This window comes from Sciurus carolinensis, chromosome 11 (assembly GCF_902686445.1).
Source record: "Sciurus carolinensis chromosome 11, mSciCar1.2, whole genome shotgun sequence".
Lineage (NCBI taxonomy): Eukaryota > Metazoa > Chordata > Mammalia > Rodentia > Sciuridae > Sciurus > Sciurus carolinensis.
Genome location: NC_062223.1, coordinates 96,163,186 through 96,185,222, shown reverse-complemented (window position 1 = coordinate 96,185,222; position 22,037 = coordinate 96,163,186). Strand labels below are relative to the sequence as shown.

The window sequence follows — 22,037 nt, the reverse complement described above, 5'->3', positions numbered from 1 at the left end:
ACCATGTTCAGAAGTGGGCTGAGAGTCCTTGAGAGGTACCACAACCTCCTGTGGCAGCTTATGGGGTAGAAAGATCCACTTCTGAGGCACCCTGAGCCCTGGTTGCCACAGTTGGAGAAAGCATCAAACATCTCAAAAACGTGTCCACTCTTGGGTAAAGGGTCTCCACTGGTGACAGACTCAGGCCTGAATTGTTGTTTGATGGGGATGTTCTGTGGTTCCAGGTGTTGGGGTCAGGGGCACAGCTTTGGCAACATATTCAATAGTCATGGGTTCAGAGGATTGATAAAGTATTTCTGACCTCAAAGGTACAGCTCCATCTAGCTTCAGCTGGGAGGAATCGCAGCCAGAAGCACAAGGGATTTTGGCAACCTTAGTTAAGTCTAAAATCCTAGAGGAAGAATGGTCCAACACTACGTCTTCTACCAGTTCACAGGGGTCATTCAGTACCCAACAGTGGCCCTGGAGAGCCTTCTAAAAGGCACGATGAAGTTGAAAGCAGTCAGCAGGACTATTTCAGGGAGATATCTATGTTAATGCTGTCTAGGGATAGCAAGCATGGGCCCCATGCACCGGCTAGTCAGGATCCAGTGGGGGCCCCAAGGGTTGAAGATTAGGGGCACGGCAGTATCCAGGAACCTTGGCAGAAAAAATGAGACCTAGGTCTTACAGAGGCAGGCTTGTGGGTCAAAGTTCCATTCGGCCGCAGTGGCTGAGGCTCTGGGCTGCAAGGTGTGCTCTTGGTGCAGAGCAAAAGGCACCTGTTGGATGGTGTCTGGGAGGTTGTCGCCTAGAATTCCACTTTGCGAAGACCACGACCACATCTACCAGTTGATGGGTGGAGAGTCACGGTGACCTACAGCGTTTCTTTGACCGGGTCATGACAGGCAGCAGGGACCCATTCGGGACTGTCCCAGGTTTTGCATCAGCTCTGTAGCCAAAGGAGGGGCACCCGGACTCTGGATTCACAGGCGCACATAACAAGCCACCAGCCAGCACAGATCTCGAGGAACCATAAGCCTCTGGAGACTGGAGGTATCTCAAGCCCAGCGCTGCTCTCCAGAGCGTCCGGTTCTCTCTCTCTGTGGTCAGCAGCCCTGGCCTGGCAGGCTTCCTGGACTCAGTGTGGTCTTCAATCGTGTGGTCTTCAATCATGCAGTCTTGCCCGCATTTCCACAGCTCATAGTGCTCAGGTTGCAGGATGCGCACAAAGGCATCCATGGAGAAGCTGACCCTGGCCTCCCCACAGCTGCACTGAGATGCCACTTTGCCATAATCAATCCATCGTGGGGTGGCAAAATTGATGGCCTCTGCGCAGTTGAAGCCATGGTTGAAGCCAGCGTGGTAGCCATAGGGAAATGTCACCATGAACTCCCCAGCCTCCTGAGTGACGCGGTTGAAGGGAATGCCATTCTCCTTGAGGACTGTGGGTGAGATGAGGGCCACCTTGTGCCTCAGGAAGGCCTCACAGCCCTGGGAACTGCCCGGGAAAAGCTCCCTGGCCAGGCGCTCCAGGCGCTGCCCATGTTCAGGGGGCACCGCATACCACGTTTTGGGCTCCCCAAAGTGCAGGAAGTTGATGCTATAAAGGTCCATGTCTTCCGTGTGCCATGCAAAGGTCGTCTTCCACATACCAAAGTACAGGTAGGGCCTGTTGACTCCCTCAATGACAACTCCACATTCCTGTTCCAACAGGTCTAGGATGGTTCCCAGGTGTCCCAGGTTCCACTCTTTAGTGTTTTCATCAAATAAGGAGCCACTGATGTCAGCACCATAAATTGGTGAGTCATAGAGGCGGTTCTTCCAGTACTTTCTCTCCAAATCTTCAAAATTCAGGTGTGGGGGAGTTCTATACTTTTCACTGTTTGCCAGGAGGTGATACTCTCCCACTGTCATGGCTTTCTTCTTTTTGTGGTATTGAGTGAACATACCTGCCTTCCCAGAGACCACCTGCTGCAGGGGAGTGGCTATTAAGATGTCCCTGATATCATCATAGGACTGTCTGGCTCTCCATTCCTTGGGTGGAATTACCTTGGCCAGACCAGCTCTGTGTGCCCCTTGGGATTCCATGTAAGCAATGTACTTGTTGAAATCTGAGAAATCTTCCATGGTTGGGTGAAATGTCATAATGGTGGAACTTTTCTGGGAACCAGAGTGCTCAGACTTCATGGTTACACTATACTCAGCAGCAGAACTGAAGACCTCAGGTATATGACAGATTCTTGAGAATGTTTGGGAGTTATATCTTTCCCCTGTATTTTTTCCTTTTTTAAATGTTTTGACTTACAGGCGGAGGCAGGCTTGATTTTTAAATAATTTCCCAGACCTGCTAACACCACAGTGACTCCATCCTGTTCAGAGTTTTCTGCCCAAAGAACAGAGAGTATCTCCCACTGGAGCAGTCCAAGTCCTGGCTCAGCCTGCAGCTAGGTGAGTGTATTCAGTGGGAGCTTTCGCTGTCCTTGATTTCTCTTCTGATTCTCGGGTTTGCATGCATGAATAGCTGCTGGCTCCACTGTACCAGGTATTGTCAAGAAGGTTTAAACTCTAAACCTAAAGAAAATACAGAATAGAAAATAAGTTATCTTTTACTAGGCAAAGGTACCAAAAACATGTTGGAGAAAGATAGCCTTTTTAACAAATGGAAATCCATATATAGAAGAATAAAATTTAATACCTGTCTCTCACCCTGCACAAGTCAACTCAAAGTGGATCAAAGACCTAGGAATTAGACCAGAAACCCTGCACTTGCTAGAAAAAAATGTAGGCCCAGCACTCCAACATGTAGGCTCAGGAACTGACATCCTTCACAAGACTCCTAAAATTCAAGAAGTAAAATCAATAAGTGGTATGCCATCAAATTAAAAAGTTTCTTCACAGCAAAGGAAACTATTAAGAGCATGAAGAGAGAGCCTACAGAATGGGAGAAAACTTTTCCACCTGCTCCTTAGATAAGGGCATTCATATCCAAAAAACTTAACACCGAAAAACACAAATAACCCAATCAATAAAGAGGCAAAGGAACTAAGTGGACACTTCTCAAAAGAAGAAATATAAAGCTCAACAATATGTCAAAAAATGTTCAGCATCTCTAGCAACTAGATACAGAGACATACCCACATAAGTACAGTTTTCTCATACTAGACAAAGGTGCCAAACACAACGGAGAAAATATAGCCTCTTCAACAAATGGTGCTGGCAGCTAGAGAAATGCAAATGAAAACTGTACTGATATTTCATCTCACTCCAGCCAGAAGAACAATTGTCAAGAATAAAGCAACAATACATGTTGGCGAGAATTATTATTGGTGGAACTGCAAACTGGAGCAACCACTCTGGAAAGCAATATGGAGATTCCTCACAAAACTAGGAATGGAACCACCATATGACCCAGCATTCCCACTCCACAGTATGTATCTAAGAGATTTTAAAATCAGCACACTATAGTTACCCAGCCACATCCATGTTCATAGGTACACAATTCACAATAGCCAAGCTCAGAAGCCAGCCTAGGTGCCATTCATTCAGCCTAGGTGCCTAGGTGGATAAAGATAATGTGGTACATGTACACAATGGCATATTACTCAGTCATAAAGAAGGAATTTGTGTCATTTGCCAGTAAATGGATGGAATTGGAGAATATCATAGTAATTGAAATAAGCCAATCTCAAAAAGTCAAAGGTTGATTAGCTTCCACTAATCTAAGTGTGTGTGGAATGGCTTATTTTCCACTTTGATAAGTGGATGGTAATCCAAAATAAGGAGAGGAGAGGAATAAATAGAAAAAATGAGTAGGGTAACAAAGGAGAACAAAGGGAAGGGAGGACGGATGCAATAGGGAAAGAGTGGAATAAATCTGACCTAACTTCCCTATGTACACATGTGAATATACCACAGTAAATCTCACCATCATGTACATCCATAAGAGAAGATCTCCAAGGCTGGCTTCTAAGCCTACTCCTCCAAAGTCAGAGCCCAACCCTAAAAAGATCCTGCTGGGGAAAGTTGAGCTGGCACAGGTGTGAATAACCCTGCAGAAAATGGAGATGCCAAAAAGAAAGGTACAGAAACTGAAGGTGCTAGAGATGTTCAGTGAACTGTGCATTTTTGACAACTGGGTACTCCTGATGATGGTATTGAAATACTATCTTTTGAAATACTATTTTTATCAAGTTTTGTAAAAATGCAGAATTTTGTTTTACTTTTTAAAAAAAAACCTAAGTTGTTTTCACACAGAGCACTGCATCATTGTTTTGGGGGGAAGGAGCATGTCTCTAGTTGAATGTCTCCAAAGCTGGGTTGCTGTGGGGAAAACACCTTTGCCTGATAGCTTTGAGACCTCCTCTTGGCTCCCAGGAGGAGGGACTTCCTGACCTTGGCTACACAGTCATTTGGCACAAACACCTTGTGGTGTGGGAAAACTCAAATTCATCTTTATGTTCTTTCCCTCTCTGCCATCAGTATAGACTTCACTCCCTAAACCCAGAGACCTGATCCCCCCAAAATTGTCTTTCCAGTCACCTTCTTGAGATGGTGACTCTCAAACGGGCAGCAGTTCCTTTTCTAGACTGATAATTCTGCCATTTTCTTTTCCTTTCCTGGAAGTCAGGGTCAGCTTGTGAAAAGCTGTTAAACATCATGCTAAATGTGAAGTAGCAACCCTGGCTCTAAACTCTCCCTGTTCAGAGTATCTCATGAAGAGATCATTGGGTCTTTTAATGAGTTTCTGATTTTAGTATTCCATCCAAAAGGGAGTTTGATAGTTATTGTATACTATTATTGATGGTCTGCCGCATCCTGCCCACAGTACCAATTTGTTTATAAATATTATCTCTAATAGCCAGGCATGATGGTGCATGCCTAAAATCCCAGCACTTTAGGAAGCTAAGACAGGATGATTGTAAGTTCAAAGGCAGCCTTAACAACTTGGTGTGGCCCTAAGCAACTTAGCAAGACCCTGTCTCTAAATAAAAAATACAAAAGGGCTGGGGAGGTGGTTCAGTGGGTAAACGCCCTGTGTTCAATCCCCAGTACCAAAAAAAGAATTTTTTAAGTATCTTTAATAAAACTGGATATTGTGAAACAGGAAACTGAATGAATTAACATAGAAAAAATATTTTAAATTCAAGACACAAAAGGAATTATACAAAACAGAAAATCTAACACCTTATAAAGATAACAAAAAAGAAAAAAAAAATGGTTTCTTTGAAAAGACCACCAAATAAATCACAGTGATAAGATAGGAGACATAGCTATAAATTTAGCAGAGGTCTTTGGTTTTTAAAGTATAGTTCAATCTTATGAACAATGAGGTGGTAGTAATTTTCTCAAAAGTACAACTATCCAAACAGATCCAACAAAGAAACAAGGGGACCTACCTTTCCCAGCAAATTCTGCACCCAGGTGGAGATACTCCAGCACACAGAGAAGGTTTCCTCTTGACAACTACCGTCCACAGGAAGCCCAGACCCTGAGGACTCTGCTTTTATACCTGAGCTCTGCTCTAATTTAATCAGCACCCACCTGATAGGATCACAGAGCTGGATTCCAGGTTCAGCCATCCCACTTAATCCATGCCCACCCACCCTCCCTCCTTCTTAATTCAATCACACCAAATCTAACTAAGAGGTTGAAAACCAAGGGTGGGGAAAGACAAAGAGGCCAAGATTAAGCAAAGAAACCTGACATAGCAAGATGTAGTAGCACTCGCCTGTTAGCCCAGCCACTCGGGAAGCTGAAGCAGGATTGCAAGATTGAGGCCAGCTTTGGCAATCTAGGGAAACCCTGTCTCCAAATAAAAAAGAAAAAGTGTGGGACTAAAGCTCAGTAGTAAACCATCCCTGGGTTCAATCCCTAGGACAATAAGAAAGGAAGGAAGGAAGGAAAGAGATATGAAATGAAACAAAACCTGGGATAGCAATATTGATATCAAATATATTTGTGGGATCAAAGAGAGATTTTCATTCCTATTGAAAACAGAAACTCAGTAGGAGCATACTGCAGTGGTGAACTTTTGCACCTAACCACACAGCAGGGAGACCTAGAGAACCAAGTGTGAGAGCCACAAGGTGAAACTGACCAATCTTCAGCCACGCTTGGAATAGTGCTTTATTAAGGTACCATTCCCTCAGAAGCTCACAGAGTAGAAAAGAAAATTAATAATGTCATAAAAGTATGACCAACTAAACAATTTGATCACATCATCTGCAACAAACACAGAAGAAATGAATGTAAAATACTTTTTAATACATGTAAAATGTTTGCAAAACATTACCAATAAAGACTACAAGAGACATAAATAAAAAGTTCACAGACTCAATACTGAGCAGACTTGATCACATTAAATGAAAGTGAAAGGATAAGAACACATATGTACTTAAAAATTAATATCCACATTTCTAAAAAATCTAATCATTTTTGATAAACTGGGAGAAAACAAATGAAAACCCAAACAAGTGAATTATGGAAAAGTAAATGAAGTACAAAAATACTGATAAAATGATAAACAAAGGGAAAAAAAACAAACATATACAAACTTTGTGATGGTGAAATCTGATTCCTTTAAAGAAAAGAACATGAAGAAGTAGCAACACAAAGGAGAAGTGTCTAGGCCCGGACAAGGAAATATGTGAGACTGAAGCTTTCTGCATTGCCTGCAATTGAGAATGTGCAAACACAAATGGAAACATGGGTGGATATATCAAAGGGAAGCATAAACCAATAATGGAAATGGTTCCTAGTGATCACAGCTTGAATGACCTTCAGCAAAATTAAAATAGTATGCAATTATAATCCACAGTACAAAATCAGTACCTCTAAGTTCATGCAAATACCCATAATGATAGAATAAATTGACAAATGGGGGAGAAGGACAAATCTCTCCTGCAGAAGAATTCAAATAAATTATATGGAGGCTCCACTCGGAAGAGGGGAGCCTTGTCCCTGTCCTTACTCTGGACTTTGAACAGTGACTTCCTTCCAGAGGAGAATAGGGGAGGGAGTGGGGAGTGCAGGGTAGGAACTCCACAGTGGAGACACCTGAAAACGACTGCTTCAGCCTGGTCAGCGTGGAGTCCTCAGTCATGTTGACAGTGTGTACCCTTGATCTGATGCGATGGGATAAAAGGGGCAGAAACCCAGCTACCCCACCTGATCCTGAGATAGACATCAGAGTCCAAGTGAGGAGTATCCCATGGTATGCTGGACCAGCTCTCCCCCAAATCCTCAGGTTTGTGTATAAATGATTCCCTGAGACCAGGAGAGCCTGAGAAACTGTCAGAGACAATTGAGAGCTAAGGAGAAGCGAACGTAGAGGTAATGTGGTGCTTTAGTTGGGATGCTGGAACAGAAAACAGATGCAAGTCTCAAGAAAAGGGAGATAGGTCAGGCAAGGACTCTAGCACTGAGCCACATCCCCTGTCCAAACTGAGGGAAATCTGAAATATGAATGAACTAAGGCTTTTAATTATCAAGAACTCATTCATTTGGGTTCTTTAATTGCAACAAATGTACCACATGAATGCAGGGTTTTAATAATAAAGGAAATTGCCCAGTGGGGTGGCACCTGACTGTAATCCCCAGAATCCTCTGAGACCAGCCTCAGCAACTTACAGAGGCCCTCCACAACTTAGTAAGAACCTGTCTCAAAATAAAAAATATAAAATGTTAGGGATGTAGTGCAGTAGTAAAACACTTCTGGGTTAGATTCCCGGTACCAATAGACAAAGAGAGAGAGAGAGAGAGAGATAGATAGATAGATAGATAGATAGATAGATAGATAGATAATTAGGGGAGCCGTAGGGGTTGAAAGGGTGTTACATGACAATCTCTGCGCTTCACTTAAAATGTATGTACAGCTGAAACCCCTTTAAAAAGTAGTACTTTTTCAAAACAATATTGGAAAAGAAATTTGGAAATACAATCAGAATTTTTAAAAGTCTACAAAACAATAGAATACAATATAAATCAAATGACTCTATAAACAACTATGTGCCTCTTAATTGCTTCAGAACAGAAAGCACCAATTAAACATTTTTAAATTGTTTAATATATTTATTGGAAATTTGTGAAGCACATATATACCAGTTAACAAATAAAGTAAGTAAACTGAAGTGGGACTACCTCCCCTGTCAAGAAAACAAAACTTGCCCTGTGCCCTGGGAACCTGACTTTGGTCTTCTTCCTCAGATCACAGCCCCATCTGCCTCCTAGACTAACCCTATTCAAACTTCAAGGGCATAAGTCTCTTTAATAGTACAAATTAAAAATTTTCCCATGTTTATAATATTGTATGGTTTTAAATAAAAAATCATACTTAACTATCTTAATATGCTTCTTATATCTTTTTTTCCACATCAATACTTTTCCATGTAGCTATACTTGGTTCTCCTTCCCTGCTGTAGATATTCAGTGAACTAAATATTTCTACTGTTGATGGGCTTGTGGCTTGTTTCCACTTTTGGTCTCTTACAAAAAACATTGCTCTGAACAATCTTGGACATATATACTGGATGTATATGCATGTATACCAGATCTAAGGATGGTACTCTTCTCTTGGTCATAGATTATATGAGTCAAATATTGTAATGCAAACTTCTTTTTAGATTTTACAAATTTATATGCAAACTTGCTATTCATTGCTCTTCATTTTGCAAACATTTAATGAATATGAGCCTCATGGTATCTCATTAAGATTTTCAGTTCCCTGATTACTAATGGAAGTGAGCAATTTTCTTCATATGTTTATTGGTCATTTAGATACCCTTATTCATGAAGTGCCTATTCAAATATTCTTTCCATTTTCCCACTGTGTTTTTTGTACTCATTTTTCATTATTTCAGATCTTAGCTCTTTGCTGGATATGAATAGTACTATCTGTCCACATTTCTTCCTTTGTCTTTTCACTCTATCATACCTTATGATGAAAAATAGACCCTCTTAAATGTCTAATTGCGAAAATAGCTCATACATATGTTGACTATCAAATGTCAAATGCTGTTCAATTCATTATGTATAAGATACTTCATTTAACTCTTATAATGATTCTATAAGATAAGTCTTATTAACCCTATGTTATAGATTAGAAAACTGAGTCATGGAGACATTAAGTAACTTGTTCAAGGTGGTAGAGCTAGAATTGGTAGGATCAGGTATTCAAATAAGAACCTCCAAGATGATGCTTTAAAAAAAATCAGGCATGACTTCCCATCGAGCTATGATAGTTAAACCAAAATGGACAATACATCTATGTATAAAATAAAAAGACCAGACACAGATGTGTGTTTATGTGAGAACTGGTACATAACAGAGAGGTACACTAAATTGGTAGGTAGGAATGGACTATTCAATATGTAGTATTGGTATTGGCAATTTTTTGAATAATATATGAAAAATAGGCCTCTACCTCATATCACTTAGATAGTTAGTTAAATTTGAGATGAATTAAAGACTTCCTGTACAAAAAAGAACTTTAAGGCAATTAGAGCAAATATGAAAGAACATCTTTATGAACTTAGTGTAGACAAAAGTTTTAAGGCATCAATGGCATAAACAATGATGGAAATAGCTAATATATTTAGTGGGTTCCAACATAATGATGACATAAAAAAATAGGACAAGATAAAGTCTAGAATAATATTTTTATCACTCATAAAATAGACAATGAATTAGTACTCAGAATAAAATAGAACTTGTAGAGATCAATGGGTAAAAAAATGTCAACCCAAATGAAGTGACCAAAGTCTTAGAACAGACAACAAAAGAGGAAATGTAAATAGCCAATAAATATGAAGAGATGTGCAATATCACTAGTAATCAGGAAATTCAACAAGAAACTTTTTACCCAATTATATTAGGAAAACTGAAAAGATTTGGTGATACAAAAAATGGGCCAAGATGTGGGGAAGCCAGAACTCTACCATCTGCTAATAGAAATCAGAGGCAAATCTGGCTGTTGAAAATACACATAACTACAACCCAGAAATTCTACATACAAAGTTCTTCAATGAAGCATTGTTTGAAATATAAAAATATGAGGAGTCAGAGCAGGAGGGAGGTGGTACAAGTTAATGCCAGGCAGTGGCTCCTTGGCACCCTATTACTGTCAGTTCCTCCTTGGCACCATATTGCAGGTGGCTATCTTGGGGACTTGAGGCAGGGCAGCAGCTGGCACTGCATACAACATTGAGGCATTGAAGCTGGACAGGTGCCCAGAGAGCTGTAGCCCAGCTGGCCTCAGACTTCTGGGCTCAAGCAATCCTGCTTCATTTGCTGAGCAGCTGGGATTACAGAGTGGTCAGGTGTTTGTCCATTGACACCATCTGCTTCTTGAGTGTCCTCCAAGCCATCACAATCAATCCTAGGAACTCAAGGTAAACAAAGATAAAAGTTAAACTTCCAAAGTGCATTGGCACTTCCATATTCCTGTGCTGGGTCCTCAAATTTCTGATATTTGTCTTGTGATTAGTAAAAGGAGTAACAAAACTATCACACAGAAAAAAAAGATCTTAAATACTATTCTGTTATTCCTCATGACAAAACCAGAGACTTGCTACAAGCAACAGTGTTATCATTCCCTGATGCTTTATATTTGGGATCATGACCTAGGTCAGTGGATCTATGATTTTCATCTTGTACAGGTTCAAGGAATATGTCCAACACACTCATAAGACTGATGTCTGCCCCAGATCCTTCTCTCAGTCCAGAGATTTACAAACCATCATTTTTTGGTTAACACCTTTGTATCTCTTTAAAATCTCTCCTTCACCTTTCAGGTTTGTTTGATTAACTTTAGTAGTCCCAGTCTACTAATGATAGTAATCACCTCTATAGCAACTAAGGTTGGTTTCCCACCTATCAACCCCTTTGCTCTTCTGAGGGAGATTCCAATGTGTCAAGGTTTTGCTCTTCTCGGGCAAGTAAAAACAAAAAAAAAAGTAACAAAAAAAAAAAAAAACCCTAATCTTATCATAAACACATAAACATATGAATTATGTTTATATGATTTTATGTATCTACTCATCTATCTCCACAGAATCATAAACATGTTATGAAATAATCACATTACAAGAAACACACTTATACACCCTTTGTATAAGGGTAATGTGCATGTATAGATGGGTGTGTTAGTGCATACTTGTGGAAAGGTAGATCATGCTTATATTCCATCAAGCAATAATATTCAAGAAGGATACATTAGGAATGTAAGCATGATAACAAGTTATAAGAATGATAAAACGCTTTACCATAAAAGTCTGTTTTATTTGATGTTTATGTTATTATTAATGATTAGCACCTCTTTAAATATTCAACTGGCCAAGAATGGTGGCACAGGCCTGTAATCCCAGTGGCTTGGAAGGCTAAGACAAGAGGATCACAAGTTCAAAGTTAGCCTCAGCAACTTTGTGAACCCTAATCAACTTAGCAAGACACTGTTTCAAAACTAAAAAGGGCTGGGGGAGGTGGCGCAGAGATTGAATGACACTGGGTTCGATTACTGGTACAAAGAAAAAAAAAACAGTAAATTTACTGAAAAAGAATTCAGGAAAACAATTTACAGTAGCCTCAACAAACAAACAAAAACAAAACACATATGACTACATTTAACAAGATCTCTATAATATAGAAAATTAAAGATCACTGAAGAAAGAAATTGAAAAAGTCATTGTAAGAGGAAAATATCTCCCCAGTTCTTGGACAGGTAGAACTGATATTGTTAATGGCCCTATTACTGAAAACAATGCAGTGAATTCTGATTCAATGCACTGCCCATTCAAATAGCAATGATTTCTTCACAAAACTAGAGAAAACAGCCCTAAAAATAATATGGAAGAATAAAAGACCCAGAATAACCAAAGCAATATTAGCAGGAAGAGCGATGCTAGAGGCATCACAATACCTGATCTCAGTAACAAAAACAGCATGGTACTTGCATAAAAAGACAAATGTAGGCCAACAGAATACAATAGAATACACAGATAAACACACAGTTACAGTCATCTGATCCTGACAAAGGCACTAAAAACATATATTGGAGAAAAGACAGACTTACACAAATGATGTTGTGAAAATTAGATATCCATATGTAGAAGAATGAATCTAGCTCTCTATCCCTCAACCCACACAGAAGTCAGCTCAAAATGGATCAAAGACTTAGGAATTAGGCCAGAAATTCTGCAACTGATAGAAGAAAACGTAGAATCAACATTTCAAAATATATACTGAGGCAACAATTTCCTCAATAGGACTCCTAAAGTTCAGGAAATAATACCACGAATTAATAAATGGAATGGCATCAAAGTTTTATTTTCATTTTAAAGCACCTCTATACAGCAAAAAGAAACCATTAGGAGCATGAAGACAGAACCTAAAGAATGAAAAAAAAAATTGATATCCACTCTTCCATCAGGGGATCAATATCCAGAATATATAAAGAATTAAAAAAACATAATAGTCCCCCCCAAAAAAAAACCACACAAATAACCCAATCAATAAGTGGGCAATGAAGTAAACAGAAGAAATGCAGAGGGTCAACAAATATATGGAAAAAAATTCAACATCTTTAGCAATAAGGGAAATGCAATTCAAAACTGCACTGAGATTTCATTTCCCTCCATTCAGTTAAAATGGCAATCATCTGCTGGACATGGTGGCACTCACCTGCAATCCCTGTGGAGGATCCTAAGTTCAAAGCCAGCCTTGACAACTTAGCGAGACCCTGTCCCAAAATGAAAAATGAAAAGGGAAGGACTAGGATGTAGCTCAGTGTTTAAGCACCCCCAGATTCAATCTATGATACCAAAAAAAAAAAAAAAAAAAAAAAAAAAAGGAATCATCAAGAATACAAACAAATTCTGGCAATGATGTAGGGGCAAAATACATATATTATATTTGAAATTTGAACAGCTGTCTCTATTAAAGGCAAATCTTATTCCAATATAAAAAAAAAGAAATTAAAAAATGAGAAATGGAAAAAAATGTAATTGTCCATCAACAGGGGAATCAAAATAATGAATAATTAGATCTAGTTGACCCTGAGGAAGTTAATAGGATCAATATATAGAGAAAAATGTTCAGATTTTGAAAAAGTAACAATAAGTTTTTTTGTCAAAGGTGGGCAGGAGGGAAAATTGACAAAACCACACATGACATATTACTTTGAGCTGTATCTATTTATGTTTATAACTTGAAGAAGTGGGACAATTCATCATTGTTATTTCTCATGAATGAAGAGGACACTAGGAATACAGGTCATAAGTAAGAGGGAAAAATACTCTATCATCACCTTATACAATTTTCATGATCAAGGTCTCTTGATTTTTCAAAATAGAGTATAGCAAATAATTATCACTGGACATGTGTACTAGATGCAGGTGTTTTTTCCAAGAACAGTGATCCAAATTGAGTGTGTTTAAATTGAGTGTGTCAGGGGCTGGGGTTGTGGTTCAGTTGTAATGTGCCCGCCTAGCACCCGTGAGGCACTGGGTTCGATCCTCAGCACCACATAAAAAAATAAATAAAATAAATTGAGTGTTTCAACATCAAGAAACACAATTCTGAATACAATTGCTTGAAGAATCCCTTCCACAACCACCCCTAACTTCCTGACTTTCCAGAAAAATAGAAATTAACTGTTGTTTCTTGCACTTATAAGACAAATGAGTGAAAAAAATTAAAGTAAACAAAAATATAGGAATGCAATGAATAAACAATTTTCTGAAAATCATGTGCTTATGTTTCTTGTCTTTTAAACTCAAGATTTTTTTTATTCTAGGCTTCCAAGGGCATCTATCTGCCTGGGAATAAATTGGTGACATTAATAAAGAATGAGAAAGAGGAATTGAGTTTAAGATATCAAAATACAAATGTGAAATAAGCTATTGTCTTAAGACTTTTCAGAGGAGGGGTGTGTGTTGTTTTTGTTTTGCAGTGCTAAGGATTGAACCCTGGGGCACTCTACCATTGAGCTATATCCTCAGTTTATTTGAGACAGGGTCTTGCCAAGTTGTGGAGGCTAACCTCCAAATTGTGATTCTCCTTGCCCCAGGCTCCCAAGTACTTGGAATTACAGGTGTGTGCCACCACACCTGACTTAAAATTCTGTACTGCGAAATCCACAATCTAACACTACCACCTAAGTTTAATACTCAATTCTCACTGGGAATGAAAGAATAAAAATGTTTCCAAGAGCAGTCATTCAGATGTTAATTTGATGGAGTTGACACAAGTTGCTAATAACGTCTCAAACAGAGAACTTCTGTGTTTGGCTTCACTTTCACTCCAGAATCCCAACTTATTGTGCCTGGTGTCAAAAATCCTTGCCCTTTTTTGGTTCTGCACTGGAGTTTGAGTACTTTCTAGCTTTTCTCACAGTCAACCACAAATTCAGGTTTCTAGAGATTATTAAGAGAGTTTTCATTTTCCTAACCTGCTCCTGTCTTATCTATTGATTCTTTTTTATTTTTTTATTTTATTTTTTATTTTTTCAATTTCTTAAATATAGAATGCATACAATAAGTTTAAAAATCTTAGGTCTTCAGTTTTATGAATTTTAAAAGTTGTCTACAACCATAAAAGTATCGCTGCCCAAAGTGAGATGTAGGACTATCCAATCAGCCCTGTAATAGTCTCTCATGTCTGAAACTTCCCATTCAGTTCCCCTCTCCCTACCAGATGTAACCACTTGAAAGTTTCTATGACTACAGCTCATTTGGGCCCATTCTTGGAAGGAATATAAAAACACAAATCATCATGTTTTCACTTGGATCTGACTTCCTTTGCCCAACCTGATATTTCAGATTTTTATTTCTTGTAGTATGAACCAGCAGTTTATTCCTTTAGATTGATAAATAATATTTCAATTAACTATTATTTTTCACACATCTCTTCAGAGGCATTTGAATTATTCATACTTCTTGATTTTTTGAATTGGGTAGATACCTACAGGAGCATTAAGTTTAGGGTTACATGTGTGCTTACGTTTAAGCAGTTTCTCAAAGAGGTTGTGTGACTGTACATTATCACAAGCAAAAAATGTGTCAATTGCCCCAAATATGATACTTTTCCTCTCAGAGCAGTGTTTCCACTAAATCTAGGGGTAGAACTTGGAATGATCTACCATGTCAAGGGCAAAACACTTGCTTCATATCCTTATGACCTTTAGTATTCAAAGGCACCTGTTTTTGCCAGGAGTTACAAAAATTCATAGATTGGAAGTAGAGATTATCATTTCTAACTCCTCACATCCTTGAACAACCTTGCAATGAAGGATTGAAATATCAGCAAGGATATCAGATCTTCACTTTCTCAATCAAGAACCTAAAGTGATGTTGCAGTTTCTCACCCTAGGAGCAGACTGAGTTCAGCACTCAGGGTGTTTATTTATAAGTGCCCTTGGGATGCACATGGCCTAGGGAAGGGAGGGGACTGGGGCAGGGTTGAGCAGAGGGAAAAGTTGAGCTGCGGTTCAGACTCAAAGACAGTCTCAGCCAATCCTGCAGGGAACTGTGGAGCTGAACCAGCCCTTCAGAGTTGTCCCAGGTGGAGCAGGGTGGCCAGAATTTCATGCCCCAGCCTGGAGCAGTCATTGGATGTGGGCTTCCCTGAGAAGAGCCATGGCCTTGGGTGAGGCATCTCTCCACAGCTGAAGGCACTGGCAGCTGAAACCTGTGTCCCTGCACTCCCGGGGCAACAAAATTTCATCTGAAGAACTAAAGCCTCCATCTCTCAGTCCTTATCAGGTTCAAGTCCAATCCTGCTCATGCAAGGTCATGTTGGCCCAGCAGCTCTCTAGGGCTGGTCCCTTCCATGTAAATACAGTGTGCTTCCATCTTGTGGTCCCACCATCTCAATATCCACTTACTCTCCCTCTCAGCCAGGCATTTCACTCCCATCCTCCTCTGTTCCTGGAGTCCTTGGGTTCAGTCCCTCAACCTCATTTTCCATCTCTTGTAACATTAGGAAAGGCAGAATTGCCTAACTGAATGGGTCAGGGATGATGATATGGGCTTTTGCTGCCTTTATTCAGGACCTCAAACATGTAACAACTTTTTATTACTCTTGTCTTCAGTTTTACCTGGTGCTTCCCGTTCCAGAGTCTTACTGAAATTCTGTGGGGAGGAGTAAAGATGGCTCTTACTGAGGAGAGGGAGGCTTGCTTCTCTGAAATATTTCTTTCTGTACCAAAAAGTATCACTTTCAACTTCAAAAGTACATTCTGCACTTGTCCACTTGTGTGCATTTTCAAAACTAACAATAAAGTCTAAGTTAGCATCACTCTGACTTATATTATCTAGATGGCCTAGCTGCTACTCTAGCCCCCACATTTTTCACAAGACTAAGCCGATTATTTAATTTGGAAAACACATCATGTCAACTACTGTTTTCAACTTCCAATGCCTCCTCATTTCAATTTGTGAAAGAACCAAAGATTTACCATGAGATATAAGGCCCACGTACTCTGACCCTGCCTCTTCTTCCTTCCTATACCCCAGACACAAATGAGCTTTCTTTCTGTTTCTGAGAAAACAATCATCCAGCTCCACATTAGTTCTCTTGCACTTGTTGGTCTCTGAAAGTGGAAAACGCTGCTCTGGACCTTCCCTTTTTCTCATTTGGGCCTCAAAAATGTCTTCTGCTTTGTGAAGTTCTCCCTGACAAGGGGCTTATAATGCATAATGGTAACTGAAATTGTCTCATTTTTTGATTTGTGTACTTGTTGAATAAGGGACTATGAAATATACCTACAACTTCTGAAAGTCAGTAGAGACTTGAAGAGGAGACAAAGTGACAGAACTTTTTCCCTATGCTTGCTAATCTTTCCTAGCAACTTAAGTTTCATTGCCCTGCCAGGCAGATCTACACATCATCCTCAAACATGGTTGCAAACCAAATACTCCCAATAAGATAGCCAGAATTCAATGTGCATCCCCAAATGCACTCACCATCACCATACAATGTAACTAGCCTATAAAAAATGTTTTGTCTTATTTTGAAACAATTAAGAAACACACATAAAAGAATATCCTCCACTACCTGCCCCCAATTGTTTGAAACTATGTATTAGAAATAAGGTCAGATTTTAACATTTTGGTTCCATTACCTTTAATATACTTGTGAACAAATACTGGGTGACAATACATTTTAAATACATCAATAACTTAGGAAGGTTTATGACCTTCTTTCAGTGACTCTATTAACCTAATTGGTCAAAAGTGCCTCGTTTTCCAAGAAAGGTGAGGGTGAGAGGGAAAAGGGAAGAGAACTGAAGGAGAACCAAAGCTCTGGATTCTTCAGAAGTACAGCATCCTTCACAGTGGGTTTGGAGGATGAGAGATTAGGGAAGATCAGGTTTCAGCAACCTCAGTGGAACCTAATTCTCAAAGACACCAGAAGTATCCAGTGGATGATACCTAAGCTGAAGATGCAAAAGTTACCAGAGTTCAGAGACATTTCAAGGTGTGTGAGGAAGAACAAAGTATGGCAAATTTAGCAACTATCATGGACTCAGCAGTACAGGAGGGGCGTTGCAGGAGGGGCTCCCTCTTGTCAGACCAGTGTTCTGCAAACTCAAAGTCTCAGCAAATTTCCATGCAGCAGAGCACTAGGCAAGTAAGGCAGTTTTAGGGCTTAGGGGTCAGAAGCCAAGCAGCATTCAGAAGCCATAGCAGGGTGCTGCAGCCCAGGGCCCAGAAGTTCAGGGTTGACTATCAAATCTCCATGAGTAGTTTTGAGCGGAAGCTCTGGGTCCAGAGCAGTACGAACTGTGCCTACTGACGGGCGTCTCTTGGCTGGAGCCCGGGGAGATGGTTCCTGAATCCCTAGTTCCCGAGGACGGCGACCACGACCACGTCTGCCAGTTGACCGGTGGAGAGTCAGAGCTGACTGACCCAGGGTGGGTGGCAGGGCTGTTTCAGGACCCTGGGTGCTGTGGGTTGTGGCCCTAGACTGAACAGCAGCACTTCTGGTTGCCGATGGTAGGATGGGCATCGGGTGCACCTGGGTGGTGCAGTGGGTCTCACTGGCAGTGGACACAGGCAGAGCAGGATGCGGGGCCTGGCGGAGTGGGAGGTGTCTCAGGCTGGGGGAAGCTCTCTTAGGTGCAAGGACATCCCTCCAAGTGGTCAACGCCTGTCTACCTGGCGCTGTAGGCTCAGTGTGGTTCACAACAGCCCTGTCTTGCCCGCATTTCCACAGCTCATAGCGCTCAGGTTGCAGGATGCGCACAAAGGCATCCATGGAGAAGCTGACCCTGGCCTCCCCACAGCTGCACTGAGATGCCACTTTGCCATAATCAATCCATCGTGGGGTGGCAAAATTGATGGCCTCTGCGCAGTTGAAGCCATGGTTGAAGCCAGCGTGGTAGCCATAGGGAAATGTCACCATGAACTCCCCAGCCTCCTGAGTGACGCGGTTGAAGGGAATGCCATTCTCCTTGAGGACTGTGGGTGAGATGAGGGCCACCTTGTGCCTCAGGAAGGCCTCACAGCCCTGGGAACTGCCCGGGAAAAGCTCCCTGGCCAGGCGCTCCAGGCGCTGCCCATGTTCAGGGGGCACCGCATACCACGTTTTGGGCTCCCCAAAGTGCAGGAAGTTGATGCTATAAAGGTCCATGTCTTCCGTGTGCCATGCAAAGGTCGTCTTCCACATACCAAAGTACAGGTAAGGTGTGTTGACACCCTGAATGACAACTCCACATTCCTGTTCCAACAGGTCCTGAATGGTTCCCAGGTGTCCCAGGTTCCACTCTTTAGTGTTTTCATCAAATAAGGAGCCACTGATGTCAGCACCATAAATTGGTGAGTCATAGAGGCGGTTCTTCCAGTACTTTCTCTCCAAATCTTCAAAATTCAGGTGTGGGGGAGTTCTATACTTTTCACTGTTTGCCAGGAGGTGATACTCTCCCACTGTCATGGCTTTCTTCTTTTTGTGGTATTGAGTGAACATACCTGCCTTCCCAGAGACCACCTGCTGCAGGGGAGTGGTTATTAAGATGTCACTGATATCATCATAGGACTGTCTGGCTCTCCATTCCTTGGGTGGAATTACCTTGGCCAGACCAGCTCTGTGTGCCCCTTGGGATTCCATGTAAGAAATGTACTTATCAAAATCATTAAATTCTTCTTTGGTTGGATGAAATATCATTATGCTACAGTTTGGATTCTGAGCACAGTTGGTCTTAGACTTCATAGTTTTGACTTAATAAGCAGCAAAATCCTAATGTTTAGATAATATTCTAGATAGTTGAGGTGGCAGAAAAATGCTACTTTTAAATAATCAAATAGCTATATTATGAGGCTGCAAGATCCATCAGAACTAATTGAGATGATAGTCTTTCTTAGGCTTTTTGATTGACCAAGAGGACTACACTCCAGGTAATTAGCTTTACCCAGACAATGATGGTGGCTCAGTCAGTCAACTGCTCCTCAGTTGGTGCCTGTTCTGTCCTCTTGAGGTCTATGAAATTACTCAGGCTTGGGTGGGTGACTCAAATGTAGCAATGTGTCTTTAGGGCAGTGTCTAAAACAAAATCTGAAGGAAAGAATATAGAAATATTGAAAATTAATGCTTAGAAAAATTGCTACCAAACTACAAATTAAGCACCATAATGGAATACTACTATTACAGAGAGGCTAAAGTTTTATTATAAGATTGTCAATATAATGATGATATCAATGTGGAAGAAAACACTAAGAATTTTCATACTGTACTACTGGAGACAATGTGAAGGACTACAATCACTTTAGAAAACTATTTGGACAGTGACTTCTAAAATAGATCACAAGCATTTTCTATGATCCAGTTGTTATACACACCCAGGAAATATATATGGCTGTGCACTGAAACACATCTGAGAATGTTCATAACATTACTTCTAGTAACCAAATACTGTAGACAACCAAAATGGCCATCAAGAGAATGAATAAGTGTAGTATTTTATTCATATAATGGAACACCATAAAACAATGAAGACAAAAACTACAGAAATAGATTTTATAGAGATAAGATTGAGCAAAATTCAAGAGACTATCTATTACAAAGTTAAAGTAGTGGTTACCTTTGGGAAAGAGGGAGGTTGCTGTGAGTTGGAACCATGGGAGTGTTTGAAGTAATATTAATATCCTCTGAACTAGGGTGTTACATATATACCCATCAGAATAGCTAATTGTGCACTAGAATGAATCAAACGTAACTTTCCTATGTTCATATATGAATACCTGAGCAGTGTAACTCCACATTATATACAGTCACAAGAATGGGAAGTTATACTCCATATATGTAAGATATGTCAAAATATATTCTCCTGTCATATAACTAAAAAGAAAATTTTTTTAAAAAAAGAATAGCTAATTGTGATGATTCATCAAACTATGACTACCTCCACAAACTTCTATATGTTGTTTTAAAATAGAGTTTAGATCAAAAACCACCAAAGACAACTAAGAAGTATATTTCATTTTATTTAAGTGTAAAAAAAGAAAGATTGAAAAGAAATGAACTAAACATTCCATTGAAGAGACTAGAAAATTGGAATTGGAAGGAAAAGGGAGTGATAGTAAAGAAATAACCACAAACAATGATCATGTTTGTCCATACCTCTTATTTGTGCTATTTGTTCCCCAAGTCTTACACAAGTGATAGCAGCCCTACACAAACCAATCTATCACAACAGAATTATTCTGCATAGAGAAGGGTCATCCAAAAGATAAGATATGAGAAAAGCAAATAGTGCATGTTCAGTCAGAATTAGGATTTTTCCTGGCAAGTACAATCCAGGGAGAGAAAGACATGGGTGTTGGTGGATTGGATGGATGACCAAGCGAATGACCATAATGATGGACTATTAAATCTATTCTGGATAAAAAAGGAAATGAGAACGTGAAAATGGTTGAGGAGGCAGAAATAGTCCATTTGATTCACGGACTGAATTTCTCCATTAGGTTGAATAATTCTGTAAGGGCACTAGGAAACGTAAGCTGGAAAGAGAATGGGATACTTGAAACATTTTTAAACCAGGTAAGTTTTTAACTGAGTGCATTTTTTAATATTTTTAAATCTTTCTGAATTTTGACTTTTTGGACTTCATGCTATTAAATTTCAGTTTCCTACTTCCAACATTCTTTCGAAATTTCTCTTCCTTGTGAGTTCTTACATTCTACCCTATCTTACACAGATGAACTTGATTTTTATTTTCGTTTCTCCTCAACAAAACACTATTTTTTTTTTTTTTTTTTTTTTGTCTCCTGAAATTCTCTTTTGGCACTTACCACTTCCACCTCATATGTACTTTTTATTTAGCCCTTGATTTTGTAGGCTCTTTTTCCTCCTGTTGCTAGGTATTAAACTCAGGATGCTTTCCCACTGAGCTACATCCCCTGCCTTCCCCTCCGCCCCCAGACAGGGTGTGGTTGTTGTGTAGTCTAACCTCCAACTTGTGATTTTCCTGCCTCAGTCTCCCAAGTAGCTGATATTATACGTGTGAGCCACTGTGCATGGCTTTACCAGATTCTTTATTAAGCACTTTCTATATATAGTATCCTATTCAAAATTCACTATTCCACAAAGTTCAAAATTCCATTATCCCCATTTCATGGAGGAATGAACCAAAGTATAGAAAATTTTATTTAACTCAGTTGTCATGTTCTCAATCTTGAGTCCTGATTTATCTTCCATATGGAATTATTTTTGAGACCATATCATTTTGTTCATCACATTTTCCAAAGGATCTTAGTACTTTATATATTATAGACACTCAAAAAACATTTATTAGAGAAATAATGGAGTGGAGTCATTTGGTATATGCCGCCCTTTATCCTTTGGTTGCATCCCATCTTTCTTCCTGCTCTGCTCTTAGGAGAGGAAGGACACTCCTTTTAAGAATAGGTCTGTCTCTCTTGAGCTCCTTAAATCAGCATCTCCCACTTGTTCCAAGACTATTGTCAATTAATTAATCACTACCTTGTTGTCTTTATTAAATCATGAGTAATCAATCTCTTTACTGATTTAAGCTACTGTCCTTTCTCTTCTTTCAGTCCCAAACT

The 22,037-nt window shown here is 39.9% G+C and overlaps 2 protein-coding genes across 2 annotated transcripts; both read right to left on the bottom strand.

The window, feature by feature from the left end:
• Positions 1 to 846: 846 nt before the first annotated feature.
• Positions 847 to 2,169, bottom strand: LOC124959637 (lysine-specific demethylase 4D-like). The gene has a single exon (XM_047518013.1). It carries the CDS (start codon positions 2,167 to 2,169, stop codon positions 847 to 849), a length of 1,323 nt encoding a protein of 440 aa, XP_047373969.1.
• Positions 2,170 to 17,437: 15,268 nt separating this feature from the next.
• LOC124960122 (lysine-specific demethylase 4D-like) lies at positions 17,438 to 19,188 on the bottom strand. Its single transcript, XM_047518685.1, has one exon. The coding sequence runs from the start codon at positions 19,183 to 19,185 to the stop codon at positions 17,626 to 17,628; it is 1,560 nt and encodes a 519-aa protein (XP_047374641.1). The 5' UTR covers positions 19,186 to 19,188; the 3' UTR covers positions 17,438 to 17,625.
• Positions 19,189 to 22,037: the final 2,849 nt, after the last annotated feature.

Excerpts from the sequence above, each read along its gene's own strand:
- LOC124960122 (XM_047518685.1), bottom strand. The coding sequence starts at position 19,185 with ATGAAGTCTAAGACCAACTGTGCTCAGAATCCAAACTGTAGCATAATG.
- LOC124959637 (XM_047518013.1), bottom strand. The coding sequence starts at position 2,169 with ATGAAGTCTGAGCACTCTGGTTCCCAGAAAAGTTCCACCATTATGACA.